The sequence below is a fragment of the Chiloscyllium punctatum genome, chromosome 49, assembly GCF_047496795.1.
Source record: "Chiloscyllium punctatum isolate Juve2018m chromosome 49, sChiPun1.3, whole genome shotgun sequence".
In the NCBI taxonomy this organism is placed as follows: domain Eukaryota; kingdom Metazoa; phylum Chordata; class Chondrichthyes; order Orectolobiformes; family Hemiscylliidae; genus Chiloscyllium; species Chiloscyllium punctatum.
In genome coordinates, this window is record NC_092787.1 from 18,585,726 (window position 1) to 18,606,671 (window position 20,946).

Genomic DNA, 20,946 nt, shown 5'->3' on the forward strand with positions numbered 1-20,946 from the left:
TGGTCAGGCCTGTAATGAGTATTTCGCATCAGTATTCACCAAAGTGAAGGATAGAAAGATGATAAAATTAGGGAAGGATATTTTTAAATTTCAGGGCATGTCTATTAAGAAGGTGGTGATGTTGGGTGTCTTTAAAAACATTAAGGTAGATAAGTCCCCAGGACACTGAGGAAGGCAAGGGAGGAGATTGCTGGAATGTTGACAGATATGTTTGTGTCCTCTTTAGCCACAGAGAGGTCCCAGAAGACTGGAGCATAGCCAATATCGTTCCTTTGTATAACGAAGGCTTAAGGAACAATCCAAGAAATTACAGGCCAGTCAGTCTTAGATCAGTGGTAGGGAAAATTATTGGAGAATATCCTGAAGGACAGGATTTACTCACATTTGGGGAAAAAAATGATTTATTAGGGATGGGTGGCTTAGTTTTTTTTGTGATGGAGGCCTTGCCTCACAAATCTGAATGTGTTCTTTGGCGAAGTGATGAAGATGATTCATGAGGGGAGGGCAGGTGATGCAGACTATATGGACTTTAATGAAGCATTTGACAAGGTGCCCCAAGATAGGCTGATCCAATAGATTAAATCACATGGTATCCATGGTGAGTTATTAAGATGGATACAAAATTGCCTTGATCATAGAAGACAAAAGGTCATTGTCGAGGGCTACCTTGGTCCACTCCTCTTCTACCCTCAACATCTCCCCACAGTCCCATGGCAACTTCCCACACAATCATAGATGGGGCAACATTTGCCTGTTTACTTACTCCTCACTGTCCAAGACCACAGACACACCTTCCAGGTGAAGCAGCAATTTATCTGCACTTTACTCAATTTAGTCTACTGTACTTACTGCTCACAATGTGGTCTCTACACTGGAGAGGAGAAGCGCAGACTCGGGAACTGCTTTTCAGAACACCTACGTTTCATCCACAAAAATGACCTTGGGCTTCCAGTTCCATTTCAACACACCACTGAGTTCCCTGTCTTGGATATCCTACAGTACTCCAGCAAAGCGCAGCACAAGTTGGAAGAACAACACGTCATTCTGAACTTGGGAATCCTGCAACCTTCTGGACTCAATATCAAGTTAATTCATGTTATGGGCTGCCATCACTAACAACCCTTTGTCAGCCACTAATGATCCCCATTACCAGTTATTCATTCTCCCAGGCTGACCTTTACCCACTCCTTTGACTGCCCATCAGTTTTTCTTTTTCTCTGGGCTCCACTTCCACCTACCGTTTATGCCTTCCCCTTCTCCTACCCTTCTTTTCCTAGCTACTATCAATTCTGAAGGAGGGTCAATAGACCCAAAACATGAACTCTGTGTTCTATTTACTGATGTTGCTTTTACCTGCTGAGTTTTTTCAGTAATTTCTGATTTTGTTTCTGATTTCCAGCATCCACAGTTTTTTCTTCTCACTTTGTTTCTCAAGGCTTTTCAATGCATTACCTCTGCATTCTATTTCTGCACTCAAATTCCTGAAATTCTCTGTACCTCAATCCTCGAATTATGGATTAGACCACATTGCAAGACTAGATTGCTGACCTTTCTTTGAATTTTAATTTATTGTGATTTACTTCCAGCCCTTCGACCACAATCGCAGTTCTGTGAGCCTGAGATTAGCCAACCATGTTTACTGGGTTTCATTTGCGGTCTGCCCAAAGATGAGCTCTCCTGGGCTAACTGCACTCCTCTACCATTTCTGGATTTCATGGCTCGGCCAACTTCATCACCATTTTCTTTGTTACCCCATCCATCACAGCTTCTGCACATGACGTGGATTTTCTTTCTCATGAAATACCTCAATTCACACGTCTTTCAAAACCCTTCCCTTACAGTGGCTTCTGGTTCTCACCCTCCTGGCTTCAGATTTGACACCACCCTACTTCTGTCAGCCAACTATATCCCACCATGACACTTCTGACCTTGGGCTAGATTTTGTCAGGGAATGGTCTCATTCATCATTTTGGAAAAAACACAGTAAAGGTCCAATCAAATCAGGTGTCCTTCAGGCGTTTGGAGCTTCCATCAGTCTGCTCCCCAATTTGGCATCTAATGGCTCATATCCCACCTACTTAAATTGCCAGCCAAAGACCTGCTTCAACTTGCTGTCACCAATGCAACAGACCATGGAAGCTGGAGATATTGTACTTACCATTGGTCCTGGAATGTCATGGAACCCCGATCAAATTTGTGTCAGGGTGAGATGAGGTCATGGATCACAAGATGGAATGGGCACAGGGAATTAGAGGCTAAGGGGCGCCCTTTTGCAAACTCTCCCGAATCGGGTCTGCTTGAACCCCTCCAATTTAATTGGTGGAGGTTCTCTTGCCACACAATACTTACATGGGGCCTCTGTCATGGTTAAGTAGGTCTAGCCACCGTGGCTCCCACTGCACCCAGTTACATTAAATCCAATACTTTATCTCTGGACTCCAGCCTATTATCTCTTTCATGCTCACCCTCACCACTTACTGCCAAAATAGAGGTGCCTAATAATTACCAAGTATCCAGATCTACCTCAACACTCCTTGCGTCCATTATTGTACAGATTTTCCCTGAAGTTCCGGACTCAAGTCCAAGACTGCTACTTTCAATTAGAAAAAAAACTTTGTCTTCACTCCTTTCTTCAGTCATTATCCCTTCTTTCATTCCACTCTTTTTGGCGTACTGTATGAATCTAACAAATTACATTCCTGTCCAACTTATTCCTTCCAGTACTGACTGGGTGATTTTGTCAGCAGATCAGCCCTCATGACTCCTTGTCACTAACATATTAACCAGAATAAATTGTTGTTCTCTTCCCTGTATTAAAACTCAAATGTCTAAAATCTCCACTTACTATATCTAACCTCAACTCATGTCAAAGTTTAATATCAAAATTAAAACATTGCTTTTGTCTCTCCACAATATTTCTGTATACTGTCATAACTAAATATTAGTTGGCAAGGTATACTGTGAAATATCATTTTTCATCATGTTGCATCTCCAACTACAACTACTTTTGTTTCCTCTGTTAGAGCTGACTTCTCAGGTCAATCAACAAGCCACTTAAAAAGAGTCAAGAGAGTATGGTGCTGGAAAAGCACACTGATCAGGCAGCACCAGAGGAGCAGGAGAATCGACGTTTCGGGCATAAGCCCTTTATCCTAGTTGGCTATAACTTCCTGATCCCTAGTGAGGCAGTGTTGCCCTTGTCCATTAGATCCACTCCTCCAAGGAACTTAAGTGGAATTGTTGGGAACAACTTCCTAACCACAGAAGAAGTCAATCCCTTATTATTAATTATGTCTCTAGATGCTTCTTTCTTTCCTCCTTCACAGTGATGTCAATATTGGACTAACAATCAGATTTCAACTTGGCTAGTTCTATTTCAATTCTTAGATTTATTGTTGTTTCTAGTATTCAAAATAATTCGGCAAGTTATTCAGTCTTGATGCACTTTGAATGGCATGATCTGCTTGGAGCTCCTTATAAATCTGGAGAACAGGTCCAAAATATTCAACCGACTTTTCAATTTTTAGTTACCAAGCATTTTTTTTGTTTCCTGATACAGTCTGTATAGATGTCAGTATATCTGTTTGATCCATTGTCTCTTGTTGCAATTAAACATCATCTTTAGTTTAATAATTAATCAACATCAAATCATAACTCTAAGATAATCTGATGATCTGACAGACTGCTGTTAAAGTTTGTAAATACTTGAATTCAAAGAGCTGCTGGAAAAATGTTTTCTCTAATCATCTCATTCCCATGCAATACAAGAACTGAATTTAAGAAGAACATTCTTTCATTCACATTAATTTTGCTAGACCAAAATTACTGAATAGTCCAATAACACCATTTCAATCACATGCATTGATTTTAGCACAAATACCTTTAACATACAATGAAAATGCACATACCTGTGACAGGGTATGTATTTAATAATAATTTATCACCTTTCAGCAACCAAAGTAATTAAAGCAATGATTAAAAGTACTTATTTTATGTTATACTTTTCGAACAAAAAGATGGAATTAAGCATGTACATACCAAGTGGATACAAGCGCTGAGATCACAAGCCTAATGGACTGGATATGCTACTCATCTTTTATTTACTAAATCAGAAATGCAATGGATTACATTACTTTTCATAATACTCACCTAAGCTGCTTTGCATAGCTGATCTCAATTTCTGTCCGGTCCTTAACAAACTTGTTGTATCTCTCCACAAATTCAATTCCCCATTGTGTGTGTTTTTCCAAGTTGTCAAATTGATCCTGTTGGACAAAAAAAAATAGGAATCATATTTCTTGCAAAGTTTCAAGCCTATTTTCAAACTTCTACAAATTGTATATACTCGTGTACAGCTCAATCGCCTGTTTAAGTCAATCCCTTATTTTTGGCCAAAAAATCTTGTATTTTCCATATATCTCATGTATAAGTCAATTCTGGTTCTTCACAGCTACAGATCAACATTTGTGAGTCAATGTGTCTGCCTGCTGCGTTCCACTCCAGCTTTCCAGTCTGTGGGCTGTACTGCTCTGTTCCTGGTCTTCCACCTGCCAGCCATCACATTCCACTCCAGGTTTGCAGAATTACTATAATCAGTGGAGCCAGCTTCCACGGTTTCAGTTACCTGTGGTTTACCACGGAGCGAACATACTCCAGGGAATGTTCAGGGACTACACGGCTGCATGGAAGGTAAGTTTTCCATTTTAAATGACCACATGGATATTGACTTGTTTGTGCTTGCATTTTTCTTAAAAACTTATTACTATGCAAAGGTGAAATGCAAATGACAAAGACTTGAGTATAAACTTTTTCTTCACTGTGTGTCCTATACTCAACCACAGTAGATATTACCTATATAGTATGAAAACATCATAATTACTTTAGCACTTTGTTCAAGCTGGAGCCATTTTACTTTGTTTAACTTTGCTGATATCCAAGATATTATTGTTCATTTTATAGAGAGATCTGGCCCTTGTTTGATCATTTTTTTGACTCATGCCAAGCATGAATTTCATCCCCTTGTAAACAATACCTTATATATAAGTCGAACCCCTAATTTCAGCTCAAAAAATGGCCTTGAAAACTCGACCTATACATGTGTACATATGGTATTTTCACTCATCCAAGATGATATTTTCCAAGTCATATATACATCATTATTTATTTTTCCACTTGAAAAATGGAATGAAACAAAGTATTTCAGAACTACAATCAAAGCATTCATCTTCATGCAAATATTTAAAGAATTTACACAATGTAAAAATGGTTTTCTGTATTTTCTTGAATATGTAAATTGTCTTACAGTAGCATATTGCATTCTTAAGCAATACTGGAATACTGTATAGAGTGCTGCATAATGCACTCTAAAATGATGTATAGATTGCTAAATTAAGTATTTTGACCTACAGCTCAAAGTCTTGGCTTCCAGTTAGCTAGTGATTTCTTTCTTTATTCTAAAACACATTGCAATCATGCCAAATGGTCAATAATGTGCTATGTAACTGAGAAAACAGAGGGTTGAGGGAATATTTTTTTCACTGAGGGGCTGGCGCATGTCCGAAGTTCACTGCATGGAAGGTCGGCTGAGTCAGAAACTCGCATCACCCTTAAGTGGTATTTACATATTAACTGGCTTTGGTATCGCTTCCAGGGTTGTGGATCAAAAGCAGGAAATAGGATAACGCTGTAAGATCTATGTTGACTGGCAAGAAATAACATGCTAAATGTCCTCTTCTGTACTGTAAATTTCTATGAATCTAAGTCTTTACAAAAGAAACTAACTTTGTAGTGAATGAAACCTTTGAAGAGCAGGTGTGCAGGCTGGAATGGATAGAGATAGAGGAAGCTGATGTGCTGAAAATTTTGTCAAACATTAAGATTGACAAGTTGCCTGGCCTGGACCAGATTTGACCTTGGCTGCTTTGGGAAATGAGAAATGCAATTGCTTCACCACTAGTGAAGATCTTTGCATCCTCGCTTTCCACTGGAGTTGTACCCGAGGACTGGAGAGGGGCAAATGTAATTCCTCTCTTCAAGAAAGGAAATAGGGAAATCCCCGGCAATTACAGACCAGTAAGTCTCACGTCTGTCATCTGCAAGGTGTTAGAAAGGATTCTGAGGGATAGGATTTATGACCATCTGGAAGAACATGGCTTGATTAAATGCAGTCAACACGGCTTTGAGAGGGGCAGGTCATGCCTCACAAACCTTATCGAGTTCTTTGAGGATGTGACTAGAAAAGTTGATGAGGGTCGAGCTGTGGGATGTAGTGCATATGGACTTCAGCAAGGCATTTGATCAGGTTCCCCAAGTTAGGCTCATTCAGCTGGTCAGGAGGAATGGGATACAGGGGAACTTAGCTGTCTGGATACAGAATTGGCTGGCCAACAGAAGACAGCGAGTGGTAGTAGAAGGAAAATATTCTGCCTGGAAGTCAGTGGTGAGTGGTGTTCCACAGGGCTCTGCCCTTGGGCCTCTACTGTTTGTAATTTTTATTAATGACTTGGATGAGGGGATTGAAGGATGGGTCAGGGTTGTCTCATTTCCCAAAGCAGCCAAGGACAAATCTGGTCCAGGCCAGGCAACTTGTCAATCTTAATGTTTGACAAAATTTTCAGCACATCAGCTTCCTCTATCTCTATCCATTCCAGCCTGCACACCTGCTCTTCAAAGGTTTCATTCACTACAAAGTTCGTTTCTTTTGTAAAGACTTAGATTCATAGAATAGGAGGTGATTCATAGGTTGGAGGTGTTGTTGACAGTATAGAGGGCTGTTGTAGGCTGCAGTGGGACATTGACAGGATGCAGAGATGGGCTGAGAGGTGGCAGATGGAGTTCAACCTGGATAAATGCGAGATGATGCATTTTGGAAGGTCGAATTTGAAAGCTGAGTACAGGATTAAGTATAGGATTCTTGGCAGTGTGGAGGAGCAGAGGGATCTTGGTGTGCAGGTACATAGATCCCTTAAAGTGGCCACCCAAGTGGACAGGGTTGTTAAGAAAGAAATGGTATTTTGGCTTTCATTAACAGGGGGATTGAGTTTAAGAGTTGTGAGATCTTGTTGCAGCTCTAGAAAACTTTGGTTAGACCGCACTTGGAATACTGTGTCCAGTTCTGGTCGCCCTATTATAGGAAAGATGTGGATGCTTTGGACAGGGTTCAGAGGAGGTTTACCAGGATGCTGCCTGGACTGGAGGGCTTATCTTATGAAGAGAGGTTGACTGAGCTCAGACTTTTTTCAGTGGAGAAAAGGAGGAGGAGAGTGGACCTAATTGAGGTATACAAAGATAATGAGAGGCATAGATTGGCTATCGACTCAGACTATTTCCCAGGGCAGAAATGGCCAACACGAGGGGTCATAGTTTTAAGCTGGTTGGAGGAAAGTATAGAGAGGATGTTAGAGGCGGGTTCTTTACACAGAGTTGTGAGAGCATGGAATGTGTTGCCAGCAGCTGTTGTGGAAGCAAGGTCACTGGGGACATTTAAGATACTGCTGGACATGCATATGGTCACAGAAATTTGAGGGTGCATACATGAGGACCAATGGTCGGCACAACATTGTGGGCTGAACGGCCTGTTCTGTACTGTTCTACATTCTATGTTCTAAGTATTTTTCATTTAAAATGAAATGACAATAGTTTTTCCCTCTTAAAGATCAGAAAATAATCTATTAGTATGCTCATAGAAACTTCAGTTTACAATCAGTACCTTTGTGGAGATAGTACTACTGTGGTAATGTCAGTGGACCAGCAATCCAGAAGCTCAGTCCAATGCTCTAGAGCCAAAAGGTTAGTATCCTGTACAATTTAAATTGAATTAATTCTGGAATTGAAAACCATTCTCAATAATGACAATTGTTCCCATGACTATGCATTATTTCTTGTCATGAGAGCCTATCTGGTCCACCAGCATCTTTTAATGTAGATAGTCTACTACTTATACCTGGTCTGGCTCACAATTCACTCCAGATCCATAGCAATGTGGCTGAGTTTTAACTGCTCTCTAAAATTGCCTAACAAGCTAATAGGAAATAAGGAATGAACAATTCCCATATTCCACATAAGATTGAAAAAAGGGCTTAGTAAGCAGACTCAAATATGGATCAAATGAAGAATTGTATCAAGTACATGTGTGCATCTCTTCCCAGAAACATGAGAGGAATAGCAGATTGAGTCAAACAGAAGCACACTGAAATTAATCTTGTTCCAAAACCTGTTGAAGAGGCAATGTGAGAACTTGGCTAATTATGTAACCAGATTTTTATTAGGTTTTAGATCTTAATACTCAATTGCCATTATAAGACATTTATTCAGGACTTCATAAGAATGTCACAAATTTTTTCAGTTTATTTGAACACTTTTCTTACACTAACAATAACTCTAGCACAATACCATGCTAAAGAAGCCTGACGAGGTGGCCCACAAGTTTAAGAGAGGTCATGCAGGTCTTCTTTCTCCATTTGATAGTGCAGAAAACTAGTCTAATAATATGTTCTAATAACTCTGAGTGTGAATGGTCCATATTAAAACTGGATTTAATTTTTTTCCCCTCAATCAATATATTCATATTTCTCATGTTAAAGCCATGCGCAAAAGCTCAAGTTAATCCTTCAGTTTCATTTAAATATTTCTGCATAATTCATGAGACCATGCTTGGAATTTCTTTTGGCAAATTCAAAGTGAAGTAGGATAGAATTTGAAAGGTTAAATTATTTAAGTTTGACATATTTTTGATCTAGCATATTTTCTCAGACCAGCTACACAGACCATAATGCTGCAGTCCACTTTAAGTTGTTCCAAATTACTTTTGATGAGAATGTAATATTACACTAAAATTAACCATAATCAAATAATTGAACAGTTGAGGACGTCAGACAACTTCTAACAGAAAGATTCTAATTTATGAAATACAATGCATCCAAAGCCTTTAACACAGTTTCATTCCATAACCACAATGCGAATTTAAGTTTACTCACATTATCACAATGAAGGAATTTATGCACTAAATTCTTGTTCCAAATCCACAAGATATGACTAAGATTCACACAATAACTACAGGTCCCTTCAACACATCTTTTTTCTTTCTTTTTGCTGTCCTCTTGACTATCCACTCCACCCACCAAGGGTCAAACTCATGACTTCTGGATTGTCTCAATGCTTGTGGGAAAAGATCTGCCACCCTGCCAACCCATAATAGGCCCACACAGAACACAGGAAAGCAAACTTGGCCAAACTATACCAAAACACCCAGGATGCCTCAGCAGGGGCCAAGCAGACTGACAAGCGAAACCAGACAGAACTCGCAGACAAGGGAATACACTTCCCAGCATCCACTAACAATGTCAGATCAACACAGCTGTCCCAAAGCCCCGAGGGCAGTCTCATAACCCAGCAATACCAAAGCCACACAGAACAGGTCAGAGAGGCACCAAGAGCTGTGCTCCCAGACAAGCCAATGGAAGCACCTTACTGTTTCAGAGGAGACATTAGCACCGACCTGCGAAGGGAAATGGAAGCTCCAGACCCATTGATACTGTCAGGATGTTGCATTGTATCAAGAATCAGGACATTCATCCGATAACAGTTTTCCGATTAGCATCATTGTAACTAGATTACTCCATTTCCAGATTCATTGTATTTTTCCCCATTTCTAATTAGCCTTATTGTACAAGATTATTACAAAAACTGGCTTCTTCCTCAGCTTGAGGAAGAGAATTCTTGGTTACCTGGACAGACTGTCTGTGCTGTTTCAGCCTAGCCAATTTCTCTACCGTGATATCGCTGTACTAATAAACTGTTTGTCAATTTCACTTTGAACTGTGGTTTGTGATCTCTAATGTATTGGGCTAATTTCTCCGACAATGCTGTACAGCTTGTCTTTAAAATCTACTCATTTAGTTTAGTGAGAATACAATTGGACTAAAAAAAACGAATCAATTTTATCAAAGAGATGAACACAACATCCAGGGCTTAAGTGTTGCACTTGTTGATTTCACTCAGTAGTTCAGTGTTAGAAACGCATTTTGGATATACAACAACATTGCAATGCAAATATGTAGTGCTTTCACAAAACACTTTATTCAACTACTGAAAAAGAAAAGAACTGCACATTTCATTGAAGCTCAAGGTTGTTGTACATAATAATATCCACATTTCTTAACTCAAATTCCTTCACTTTATCGTCAAGTCAAAGAACCAATTAAAACAAATACCCCATCGCCATTTGATGATTCTGCCTCTCCAAACCCTACTTCCAGATTAACTTTCTCAACTATATGACCAACTCAATTTTATTATGACGTACAATGGATTTCCATCTCCCTCCTCCAACCTGAAACACAAAAGACATGCGATCTGAACTGTGAGAAATAGAAAGAAAGAAAGAAAACACCATTCAGTGTTACTTTTGTCTGACAAGAATTTAGAAATTCACAAAAGAAGCCAATCTCAACGTTCCCACACACAAAACAGTAATTTTACTTTGGTTTACACGGGGCAGACGCTACATCTAGCAGTTGGATTTTGTGGCATTTAAGGGGCAGGTTAACTGTTAAGCAAGTTTAGGAACACAATATAACTCAAAGCTTCAATAAAACTGTTAAAATCCTCTGTTAGAAGTTAAAACTGTTCAAAGCCTCCCCTAAATTGGGGTGAAATGTTGCAGATGTCTGAGCAACATTGGCAATATATGTGGCAGGATTGGACAACAAGTAAGGCGAAGCCAATCTCAGGAGCAACTCACACCGCCTTTTAAAGTGGTACAACAAGATTCTCATAAGGCAGTGTCAGCAGCGAGATGTTAATTGATAGGGATTAAGCCTTATTAAACACCTTGCTACGAGCACAACTCGACTGGTTAACATTTGGAAGACAGTAAGACATGGGCAGAAATTAGGCCGTTCAGCCCATCGAGTCTGCTCCACCATTCAATCATGGCTGATAAGTTTCTTGACCCTTTCTCCCACTTTCTCCCCATAACTCTAGATTCTTGATTGTCAAGGGAATCAATCTTATTCTTAAATCCACACAATGGCCTGGCCTCCATAGCCTTCTGTGGCAGTGAATTCCATAGATTCAACACTCTTTGGCTAAAGAAATTTCTTCGTATCTCTGTTCTAAAAGGTCTTCCCTTTACTCTACGGTTGTGCCCTCAGGTCTTAGTCTCTCCTACCAAGGGAAACAGTTTCCCAACATCCATTCTGTCCAGACCATTCAGTATTCTGTATGTTTCAATTAGATCTCCCTTCATCCTTCTAAACTCCATCAAGTATAATGCCAGAATCCTCAAACGTTCATCATATGTTAAGCTTTTCATTCCTGGGACCATTCCGGAGAACCTCCTCTGAACAAGTTTCAAGGCCAGTACATCCTTCCTAAGGGATGGGGCCCAAAACTGTGCACAATGTTCCAAAAGTGGTCTGACCAGAACTTTATAGAGCCTCAGAAGTACATCCCTGTTTTTCTATCCAAGTCCTCTCAAAATAAATGCCATTGTTGCATTTGCCTTTCTAACTACTGATTCAACCTGCAAGTTTATCTTGAGAGAATCCTGGACTAGAACTCCCAAGTCTCTGCAATTCAGCCTCCCACCTCCCCAAACAACACAAATAGACAATAGACAATAGACAATAGATGCAGGAGTAGGCCATTCAGCCCTTCGAGCCTGCACCGCCATTCAATATGATCATGGCTGATTATTCCCAATCAGTATCCTGTTCCAGCCTTATCTCCATAACCCTTGACTCCACTATCTTTAAGAGCTCTATCCAATTCTTTCTTAAATGAATCCAGAGACTGGGCCTCCACTGCCCTCTGGGGCAGAGCATTCCACACAGCCACCACTCTCCGGGTGAAGACGTTTCTCCTCATCTCTGTCCTAAATGGTCTACCCCGTATTTTTAAGTTGTGTCCTCTGGTTCGGCACTCCCCCATCAGCGGAAATATGTTTCCTCCTGCCAGAGTGTCCAATCCTTTCATAATCCTATACGTTTCAATCATATCCCCTCTCAGTCTTCTAAACTCAAGGGTATACAAGCCCAGTCGCTTCAGTCTTTCCGTGTAAGGCAATCCTGCCATTCCAGGAATTGACCTCGTGAACCTACGCTGCACTCCCTCAATAGCCAGAATGTCTTTCCTCAAATTTGGAGACCAGAACTGTACACAGTACTCCAGGTGTGGTCTCACCAGGGCCCTGTACAGCTGCAGAAGCACCTCTTTGCTTCTATACTCAATTCCTCTTGTTATGAAGGCCAGCATGCTATTAGCCTTCTTCACTACCTGCTGTACCTGCATGCTTGCCTTCATTGACTGGTGTACAAGAACACCCAGATCTCTCTGAACAGCCCCTTTACCTAATTTGATACCATTGAGGTAGTAATCTGCCTTCCTGTTCTTGCCACCAAAGTGGATAACCAGACATTTATCCACATTAAACTGCATCTGCCATGCATCTGCCCACTCACCTAACTTGTCCAGGTCACCCTGTAATCTCCTAACATCCTCATCACATTTCACCCTACCACCCAGCTTTGTATCATCAGTAAATTTGCTAATGTTATTGCTGATACCATCTTCTATATCATTTACATATATTGTAAAAAGCTGCGGTCCCAGCACGGATCCCTGCGGTAACCCACTGGTCACTGCCTGCCATTCCGAAATGGAGCCGTTAATCACTACCCTTTGTTTACCCCTGGGGTAAAACATAATAAAGAAACCAGTGGATTCAGCTTGCTGCTGTGGCTGTTTTCTTCGTGGAATGAGAGAGAAGCAGATAATACAGAAGATGAAAGTGGGGGCACAGAAATTACTATTGTTACAGGTGGGGACTTTTCCTGAGTGCGTGAGAAGACAGTGCAGAGGGCATGCAAGCGTAGTGGTTTCGTGAGTGGAGGAAGGTGAATGGGGAAGATTTGCAGGCAATAATGAAACAGCATGAGCCTTAGTGAATGTGGGTACAGCAGCAGAGATAGAACATGAGACATTGGAGGAAGAAAAATGGAGGCACTGAATTCTATTCTAGTGGACAAGGATATTGACCTGCTTCCTACAGTGCTGTGCATTCCTCCAGAAGGCAGAGACTACTTCCACTCAGGTTGAAAAGCTTGGACCAGGCTGGTTTGATCTGACATGTGGTCTCCACTACTGGTCCTGGTTCAAACTGTACACCATCCTGTTCAGTAGGACCTCCAGAAACTTGGCCACAAAATAGGGCATTGATTTCCCTGCTTGCCATATCCAAGACAAAATGTCAGAAACAGCAGCAAGCTGTGGACCAACACTGCTTGTCAATGTGAACAATGGGCTTTTAAAGAAGCATGGTTGCAAGGGATACCAGAATATTCTGGGTATTACTGATTGGAAATTTTTTTTAGGAATGGTGCATTGTAAGATGGTGGAGAAATCAGATATGACAGACACTACAGGGACATGGTCGATAATTAATGACACAAATTTGATAAGATAAGCTAAAAAATGCACTCGGCCTCTCAGGTGATAAATCCTTCAAAATAAAAACCCAACACAACGTGGACTCTTCCAAAAAATGCAAGATTCAAACCAGTATTTTTAAATATTAGATAATAATTTAAGAGAATACTTTACATGACCCTCCAGTAAAGTCTACAGAAGGATCTGAAGAAAATTGACTTATTTAAAGACTTAAAATTCAACATTGGGAATTAAAATGGAAACTTCAAATACCTCTAAATACAAGACATTAAATAGGAGAACTATGAAGTGTTCTATAAGGTTACCTTAACACAACTGCAACATCTAAACGCCATTTGGACAGGCACATGGATAGGAAAGGTTTAAAAGGGATATGGGCCAAACACAGAAAAATGGGATGCATTCAGTTCAGGAAACCTAGCTGACATGGACAATTTGGGCCGAAAGGCCTGTTTCTATGCAGTATGACTCCATGAGTGAACTGCTTCAGTATAATTTGCAGCACATTGAAGGATCCAGCAGTAGGACTTTTTATGTTCCTGTGATATGGGTCACTTTCAAGTTGCGCTGGGGTCATCTAAATAGTGCCAAATGATAGCCACCAGTAAAATAACTGGATCGAGTAACAAATTTCAAGCTTTGAAGGATATTAATGAACTAGTTGGATTGCAACAGGCATCTCACTTTTGGGTTACACTCTACAAATCACCACAGTTGAAGTCATAGAGTCATACAGCACAGGAAAGGTCTTTCAGCCCATTGATCTATGTATACTACCAATATATTAATTCTAATTCCACAACCCATAGTAGGACTTGAACTCTCAATCACTGGGTTACTAATCTAATACCATATCCATCACTATACAACCACATGTAACTCTATTTCCTTCAGTTCAACAAGTTATTCATCTGTTATGTGAAGAAATATCAAGCTAAAACTAAGTGTCTTCTTATTAAGAAAGCAACAAAACAAGTTGCAACTTGATTCTTCTTGTACATTCATAATTTACATAGAGCTAAAGAGACACGAAGTGGTCAACCACCTACATTCATGGTAGAAGTGTGCAACAGGGTAAAGATGTGGTTTGGGGCTAGGAAAGGAATGAACAGGAAACAAAACCTCTTCAGCAGAGACAAATGTTTTTGTTCAACTTTTGTTCAAAAGTTCAACTTCAAATCAATGCTAAGTTAGCTGATCACAACCAAAGCTGAGAGTTGGGCAACTGCAATTAGTCTTAGTGCACAATTGCTAAGACCTGAAATCACTCGACGATCTCACTACTGATGGCAATCAGGGATACTTTACCGGAAAATGCAACTGTGCATATGAGAGGGAAGACAGGACCTGAAACTGAACAGTTTAGCCCAGTGGAATATTCTGGAAAAACTCACAACAACAACGTCATGGTGGAAATACCAGAGAACACCAGACACATTTAAAAACAACCTCTATATGACAACAGCTAACTACAAATCATTTTTTTTAAAAAAAGTTCAATATATTTTGCATCATTTATTTTGTCTAAGATAATGGTTCTAAAGGAGTTAATGCTCATTTGCAATTAGTTCCACCCAATCATCGTCTATAAATGGAAGCAGTGGTGATCTGCTCAACAGGTACAGCCATGTTCGACTCAGCTCCTAATAATCCTAAATAATAATCATTGGCAAGTTAATATAAATTGGATTTACTACTATCATGCAATTAACTACCTTGTCACACAAGGCAAGTGCCTCATCTGCTATGCTAACAAAAGGTTTATCCCCTACCACTAGCCTCAGCATAACTGAAAAAAAGATTGCTGGTCGTAAACTATTCAAATCAGAACATTATCATATGCATCTTGCATTCATCAGATTGACTAAACACACAGTTTTAACTGAAGAATGAATTATGCAGAATATTGGGGAACTGGTAAATTGTGTGGGATAGAGATCTTTATGGATGACCAAGCTACCACTATCTTGCCCAAAGGAGAAAATTAGAAAGTAGTATCTTTTACAAGTTGGAAATCTTAAATATAAAGATTTGAAATTGAGTTCAGGTCATATAAAATCCTTGCAGCAAATAACAAGTAATGCAATGTGACAACACAACTAGCAAAAGCCACCACAGGCTTGGTTTGTACCTGGTATCATCATGTTAAATTTGAAGACACAATTCAGCTTCAGTATTTTGTTCATCCCTTTGTAGGAAAGATCAGCATACATTCATGAAAGCGTTACTGGCATAGGATATGAATTGGGGAAGGGAGAAGTTCCAGTTAGGAAAATAAGTGGTGTTTTCCACTAATGTCTAGTAAATGAAACTTTTGCAATGATGTCACCTCCAAGGTTGTGTAATATTAAGAAAGTGATGATCTCCATTGATTAGTGGAACTCAATGAAAAGGCACAAATTTAAAATAAATCATAGACAAAGTTTAGAAACAATCTTCAGATAATTTGTAGAAGCTTTTACAGGAAGAGTTATTCAATTTTTTTTCAAGTAATTAAATAATTGAAATTACTTCATGCTTCAGCTGTGCATTTGATTAAAAAAAAGTTAGCTACAGAACAGTGATTCCAGAAATTTGATTAACCTAGAATTCTGAAGCAACCTGTTAAAGAAATAATTGCACTCTCTGACGTGGCACAAGATGTTTTTCCATTATGTGCAATACATGCCTTTAAAATGGAAAGTATTTTGTGATTCAAGCGGTTGTTGTCAGACTTCCTTTTAAGTGCTCCCTATAATAGCCCTGAACATTAACAATGTGGCAAGTTGTCATTATTAATGTCATAAATATCCAAAGACTTAGATATATTTGACACTGAAAAAACAGCATTTTTATTAAGAATCCTTCAAATAGTAATAGGGAAGAGTCAGTTGCTACAGTATATTTTTGTGAAATGTTTAAAATGACTGTACTGGTAGCAGAAACCTGGCCAGATCCAATCTGCCTTTATAGGCCAAGTCACTGCAATCAAAGGGAAGATCAAGAAAGATTCACAACAAATATGTAAAATACCTAAAAATACAAAGCTGATTGGTATTGACAGTAGTGAGGAAATATTTCACTGGCTATAAAAATGTAGACACATAGGTCAAATAAATTTATCATTACTGATCTTAAAGTCGATTGAATAAACATGCTCATCATAAGTCCCTTACAATAGAATTTCCAACCTTAAAGTACCTAACAACTGCTGCAACAAATTGAAGTCTGCTCTTTAAAACTGCCACAATGTTACAGATTATGCAAAAAGTAAAAACTACTGATCAGTTCAATAAAACTCAAACAAGAATTGTGTGCATGTTTAATTCAGAAGAGGTAAAATTAAACATCCATTCTCAGTTCTTACAGAATCATATTTTTAATACAATGAAGTACTTGATTCACACATAGTTTGAATAGGCCATAGAATGAGTGAAACTTTTCAGTTTAGAACACAATAAACACCTATTTTATCCAAGGGGCAACATGTTACATGATCAGAAAATTAAAGCATGCTTGAGATTGGTTAAAGTTTTTTTTTCAAATACCAGGCTTTAAAATAGTCTGCATTCAGCACATTTCTACTTGTACTGAAAATCATATCAAGAATATAGTAGAAAGTTCCATTGTGCATTCATTCTAAACCAAATTAAGTTCACTAAATTTAAATTATCAAAAATATTTTCTCAGTCTAACCAAAATAAAAACAAATTCATTCAAGTGTTTAATTACTGAAAATGTTTTATTTCAGAATTATTTTGATATTAAAAGGTAAACTTGGTTAATGGAGGAAGTTTGCTATATTGGTATAGTTCAGCATAATACAAAAGGAAATCAAACATCCCCTTAGCCAAGGCCTTATGATATTAAACTACAAACTGCCACAATTTCTTTATTCCTATAAATCACTTTCTCACCTTACCTTTGTATTGCTCCAACAATCTCCCATCTTTACATCAACCATTACCAAAATCAGAGGTGTTTAACAAAAGTCTTCTGCATATCATTTAACATCAGGAATATGCATCCTAAATAACACAGGAAGTCACCTGCTTCATAAGTATATCTGCAATCATGACAGTGACCTATTGGCATGAAGAAGCTCTCACTTTATGACATACTTAAAAACTGCAGCAGCATGTTTCTGACCACATCCTGTAATGATAAAGCTTCAAACACATTTCAAACCACACAGCTCAAATAGCAGTTACAAAGCTATACTGCCTGAAGTACCTGCCTGAAATACTTAGTATTTAAATTTGAAGTACAGTTTAAGATCAAAATCACCTAGGCTTCTTCCTATTGGATCAGTCTATTTTTAAACAATTACGCTGTGCAACCTAAACTATAAAGTATGTAGTGAGAGAAATAAGTGACTAGACCTTTTTACAGAGCAAACTAAAGTAGGAAAGAAAGAAACTACTAAAGGTACGAACCTAAATCTCTGTTGATAACAAAATAAAATTTGCTTGTCCAGGAAATGGTGGTGGTTACAATTCAAAAACCTAAGGAAAATCTAAAAATATCTAGGCATAAATTATAATTAGACTAAGAGCAAGAGCAAACTAACAATCATGGACAATGCTGATTTACACATTCCAACCTTTTTCACACTGCCCTGAGAGAAACAGCGAAAAAAAAGAGAAAGGAAGTAGAAACACCACACTGCATATAATGGCTTCAACCAGTTACAAAGCATACGCTCTGAATATGATCACAGGATCCACATACATAAACTGATGTTTAGTAGTGCAAATTACTATTCAACTTGGAACATAATATCTAATGTTAGATATGATTCCATGATTGTTGACATTTCCTGAACAATGCTGTTTGTGTGCACACTATGAATTATACTAATAACCAAATTGAGATCGAGATCATCAGTAATTTTTAAACACTGGATAAAATTAAGCGTGAAGTGAAACTGTGAGTCAAGACACATTTGGAGACATAGGGTGATCAAGTAGGTACATTTTGCAGCACAGAATCCCTTGAAAATTTTCATTCGCATTGAAACGTGTCCATTCTGTGCATTCTGACATATTATCTTAAATGTCTGGCATTACATCTCTATGCCCATCCATTAACTTAATTTGTTTTTTCACTTTAGTCCACTGTTTTCATATCTACAGAATTGCTCTTATTTAAGAATTTTAAAAAGTGTCAGACACACTCTCCTCTCCCTTGAACAGAATGTCAAATTCAATCATATTATGGCTTCTACTACCTACAGCACTTTCACTATAAAACCATTAATTAACTCTCTCTCATTGTACAAGACCACATCCAGAACCGACTATCTGATTCGCAAGAACATGCTCTGAGACTATCCCAAAATGATTCCATGTAGTTCTTTGTAGGCTACCTTTGACCATCTGACTGTTAATGGACCAATACATCATTCCCACAAGTGTCTTTATCATTTTTCACCTTTACCCAATTGTTTATGCATCCCAGCTTCCTGAACTTAGGTTGTCCCTTTCGAGTTTGCCAAAATAATCACTCACTAACAGATTCACACTCCACTGTTTCTTGTTTCCCATCCATCTTAAATATCTTGGATCCTTTAATATATATGGTACTGAATCACATCATCTTGCAGCCAGTCTTTGGAACTGCAACCAGATTACATGTATTTTGTGACAATGCTGCCCCTTTAATAAGGTTATGTTATCCTTGATTTTTTTTCCAAGAGGGGTTAGAAAGGCAGTGGTGCTGACATGGCTGACAGAAACTGCTTAAATCAACAACCAGTATTCAGGATTTTTTTAGAAAGACAGTTGTATAATGGAAGGGGAGTGGCCAGATTTTTTTTGGTCTGTTTTTAGTAAGTAATCAAAAACTACTGGGGCCCCACAGTGAAAAGAAGTTCCATGCTTCAACAGATGTTTCCTGAACTTTCTCTCTGAGACCTCTCCTGCCTATAAGACCCTGTGTTTGAATTTACGTTTTGCCAAGGGCTGTGTTTATGGAATGTAGTAGGGATTGGAACAGCTTCATTAAGTTGCAATATCATGTTGTTTGGGTTTTTCAATCCTGTTTTGTTTTGTTTCATTCGTATTTCATCCATACTGTTTAAGTAAGTCCTGTTTTATTTAAAGCTAAGTGTTTTGATCAGCTGCATCACTCCTGGAATATCCACTATAGATATGCCTTTACAAAAAATAAAAATGTTAAGGTCTGGGTTACCTTCTTAAAATGTTTTGAGGGTGTCTGGCCTGGTCCATAACAATTTCTATTTTTGCTCTCACTTCATTTGTTTTGTTTCATTTGCTTTATCCTTGCATTCTTTCTATAATTTCTAATCCAAGGTTTTCCAAAGTGGGAACCAGGAGCCCACATGGTGTTGTGAGCTCTGAGACAGCAGTAGCCAACGTGGAACTCTGAGTTAGAACAGTTTTCCAGATATATTCTTGTTCTTACAGATGCCCAATCCCATAGTTCTCACTGACAGGTCACAGCAATGTTCAAGCCTCGAGTTAGAATCACAGTTGAAATAGGTTTTACACAGAAAAATCATCATTCTAGCCTCAACTGTTGATTTGGTCTCAGATTTATACTCCCTATCTCTTCCTGTCACATCTATTTATCATTTTCCATATTAGTAATGTCTTTTCTTTGCTTATTCTCCGCTCTTATTTATTGCATCTACCCAAATTTGATGTCTTGTCCACACTATTTATTTAAAACTCCTCTCTACTTCAAATGTTGCACAGTTTGCAATAATATGGATCCCAACATGGGATTCAAGTTGTGTCTGAGCCCATTCCAACAGCAGAGATCCCACTTTTCTCAGTACTGATGTCAGTACCCCATGAGCTAGTACACACCTTTCCCACGCCAGTTTTGAGCCCTGCATTCATCTCGAATCTGGCTTGTCTTTTGCCAATTTTCATGCAGCCCAGCCAGTAATCCAGAGATTGTTTAACTGTTGAGATTCTGCTTTTTAATTTGATGCCTATTTTCTCATACTATAAAGACCCTCAATTTTTTCATTGGCACCTACATCAAGTTTGCCAACTGTATCCCACAGCCCCCACTGCACATTTCTCTCCAACCTTACACTGGGCAGGCAACAAAACCATCGATGCTCATTTTCTTTTTTGCAAAGAATGGCATCAATCCCTCTGATTATACTATCCCCAACTATCAGTGCATTCTTTTTTGCTCTCCGCCAAAATGAATGGCTTCCTGTACCACATTGCCAAGGTCAGTCAGTTCATCTTCTCTGCAGACTCTGACACTCATCCAAACTGAAAGACCCTCAAATCTCTAAGTAACAGAGGGATCCATTCTCCATCATACTTGAATGTTTCAATCTCCATAGAATTATAGTCTGTACAGTAAACAGCCCAATGCTATACCCCGCTTGCAATGGATTGCTGCCATTTTTACTTTTGTAGTCAAAGAAGATACGGATAAGGGCTGAATCGTTTGAAGTAGGTTGAGAAAAATAGTTTAGCAGAAAAGACAGTTGAGGAAGAATGACAGACGTTTACGAAATTAGTTCACTAC

At 38.8% G+C, this 20,946-nt stretch overlaps 2 protein-coding genes across 16 annotated transcripts in view; one reads left to right on the forward strand and one right to left on the reverse strand.

Moving 5' to 3' along the window:
- Positions 1-20,946, reverse strand: part of fnbp1b (formin binding protein 1b) — a 228,252-nt gene that overhangs the window by 164,948 nt on the left and 42,358 nt on the right. For all 14 annotated transcript variants that reach the window (XM_072565696.1, XM_072565695.1, XM_072565694.1 and 11 more), the window contains exon 2: positions 4,150-4,265. In XM_072565696.1, the coding sequence (XP_072421797.1) occupies positions 4,150-4,265 (116 nt within the window). The remainder of the gene's footprint in view (positions 1-4,149; positions 4,266-20,946) is intronic.
- The window catches only part of gpr107 (G protein-coupled receptor 107), a 217,966-nt gene continuing 201,651 nt past the window's right edge, over positions 4,632-20,946 (forward strand). For both annotated transcript variants that reach the window (XM_072565712.1, XM_072565711.1), the window contains exon 1: positions 4,632-4,689. The gene's annotated coding sequence lies outside the window, so the exon portion shown is untranslated. The remainder of the gene's footprint in view (positions 4,690-20,946) is intronic.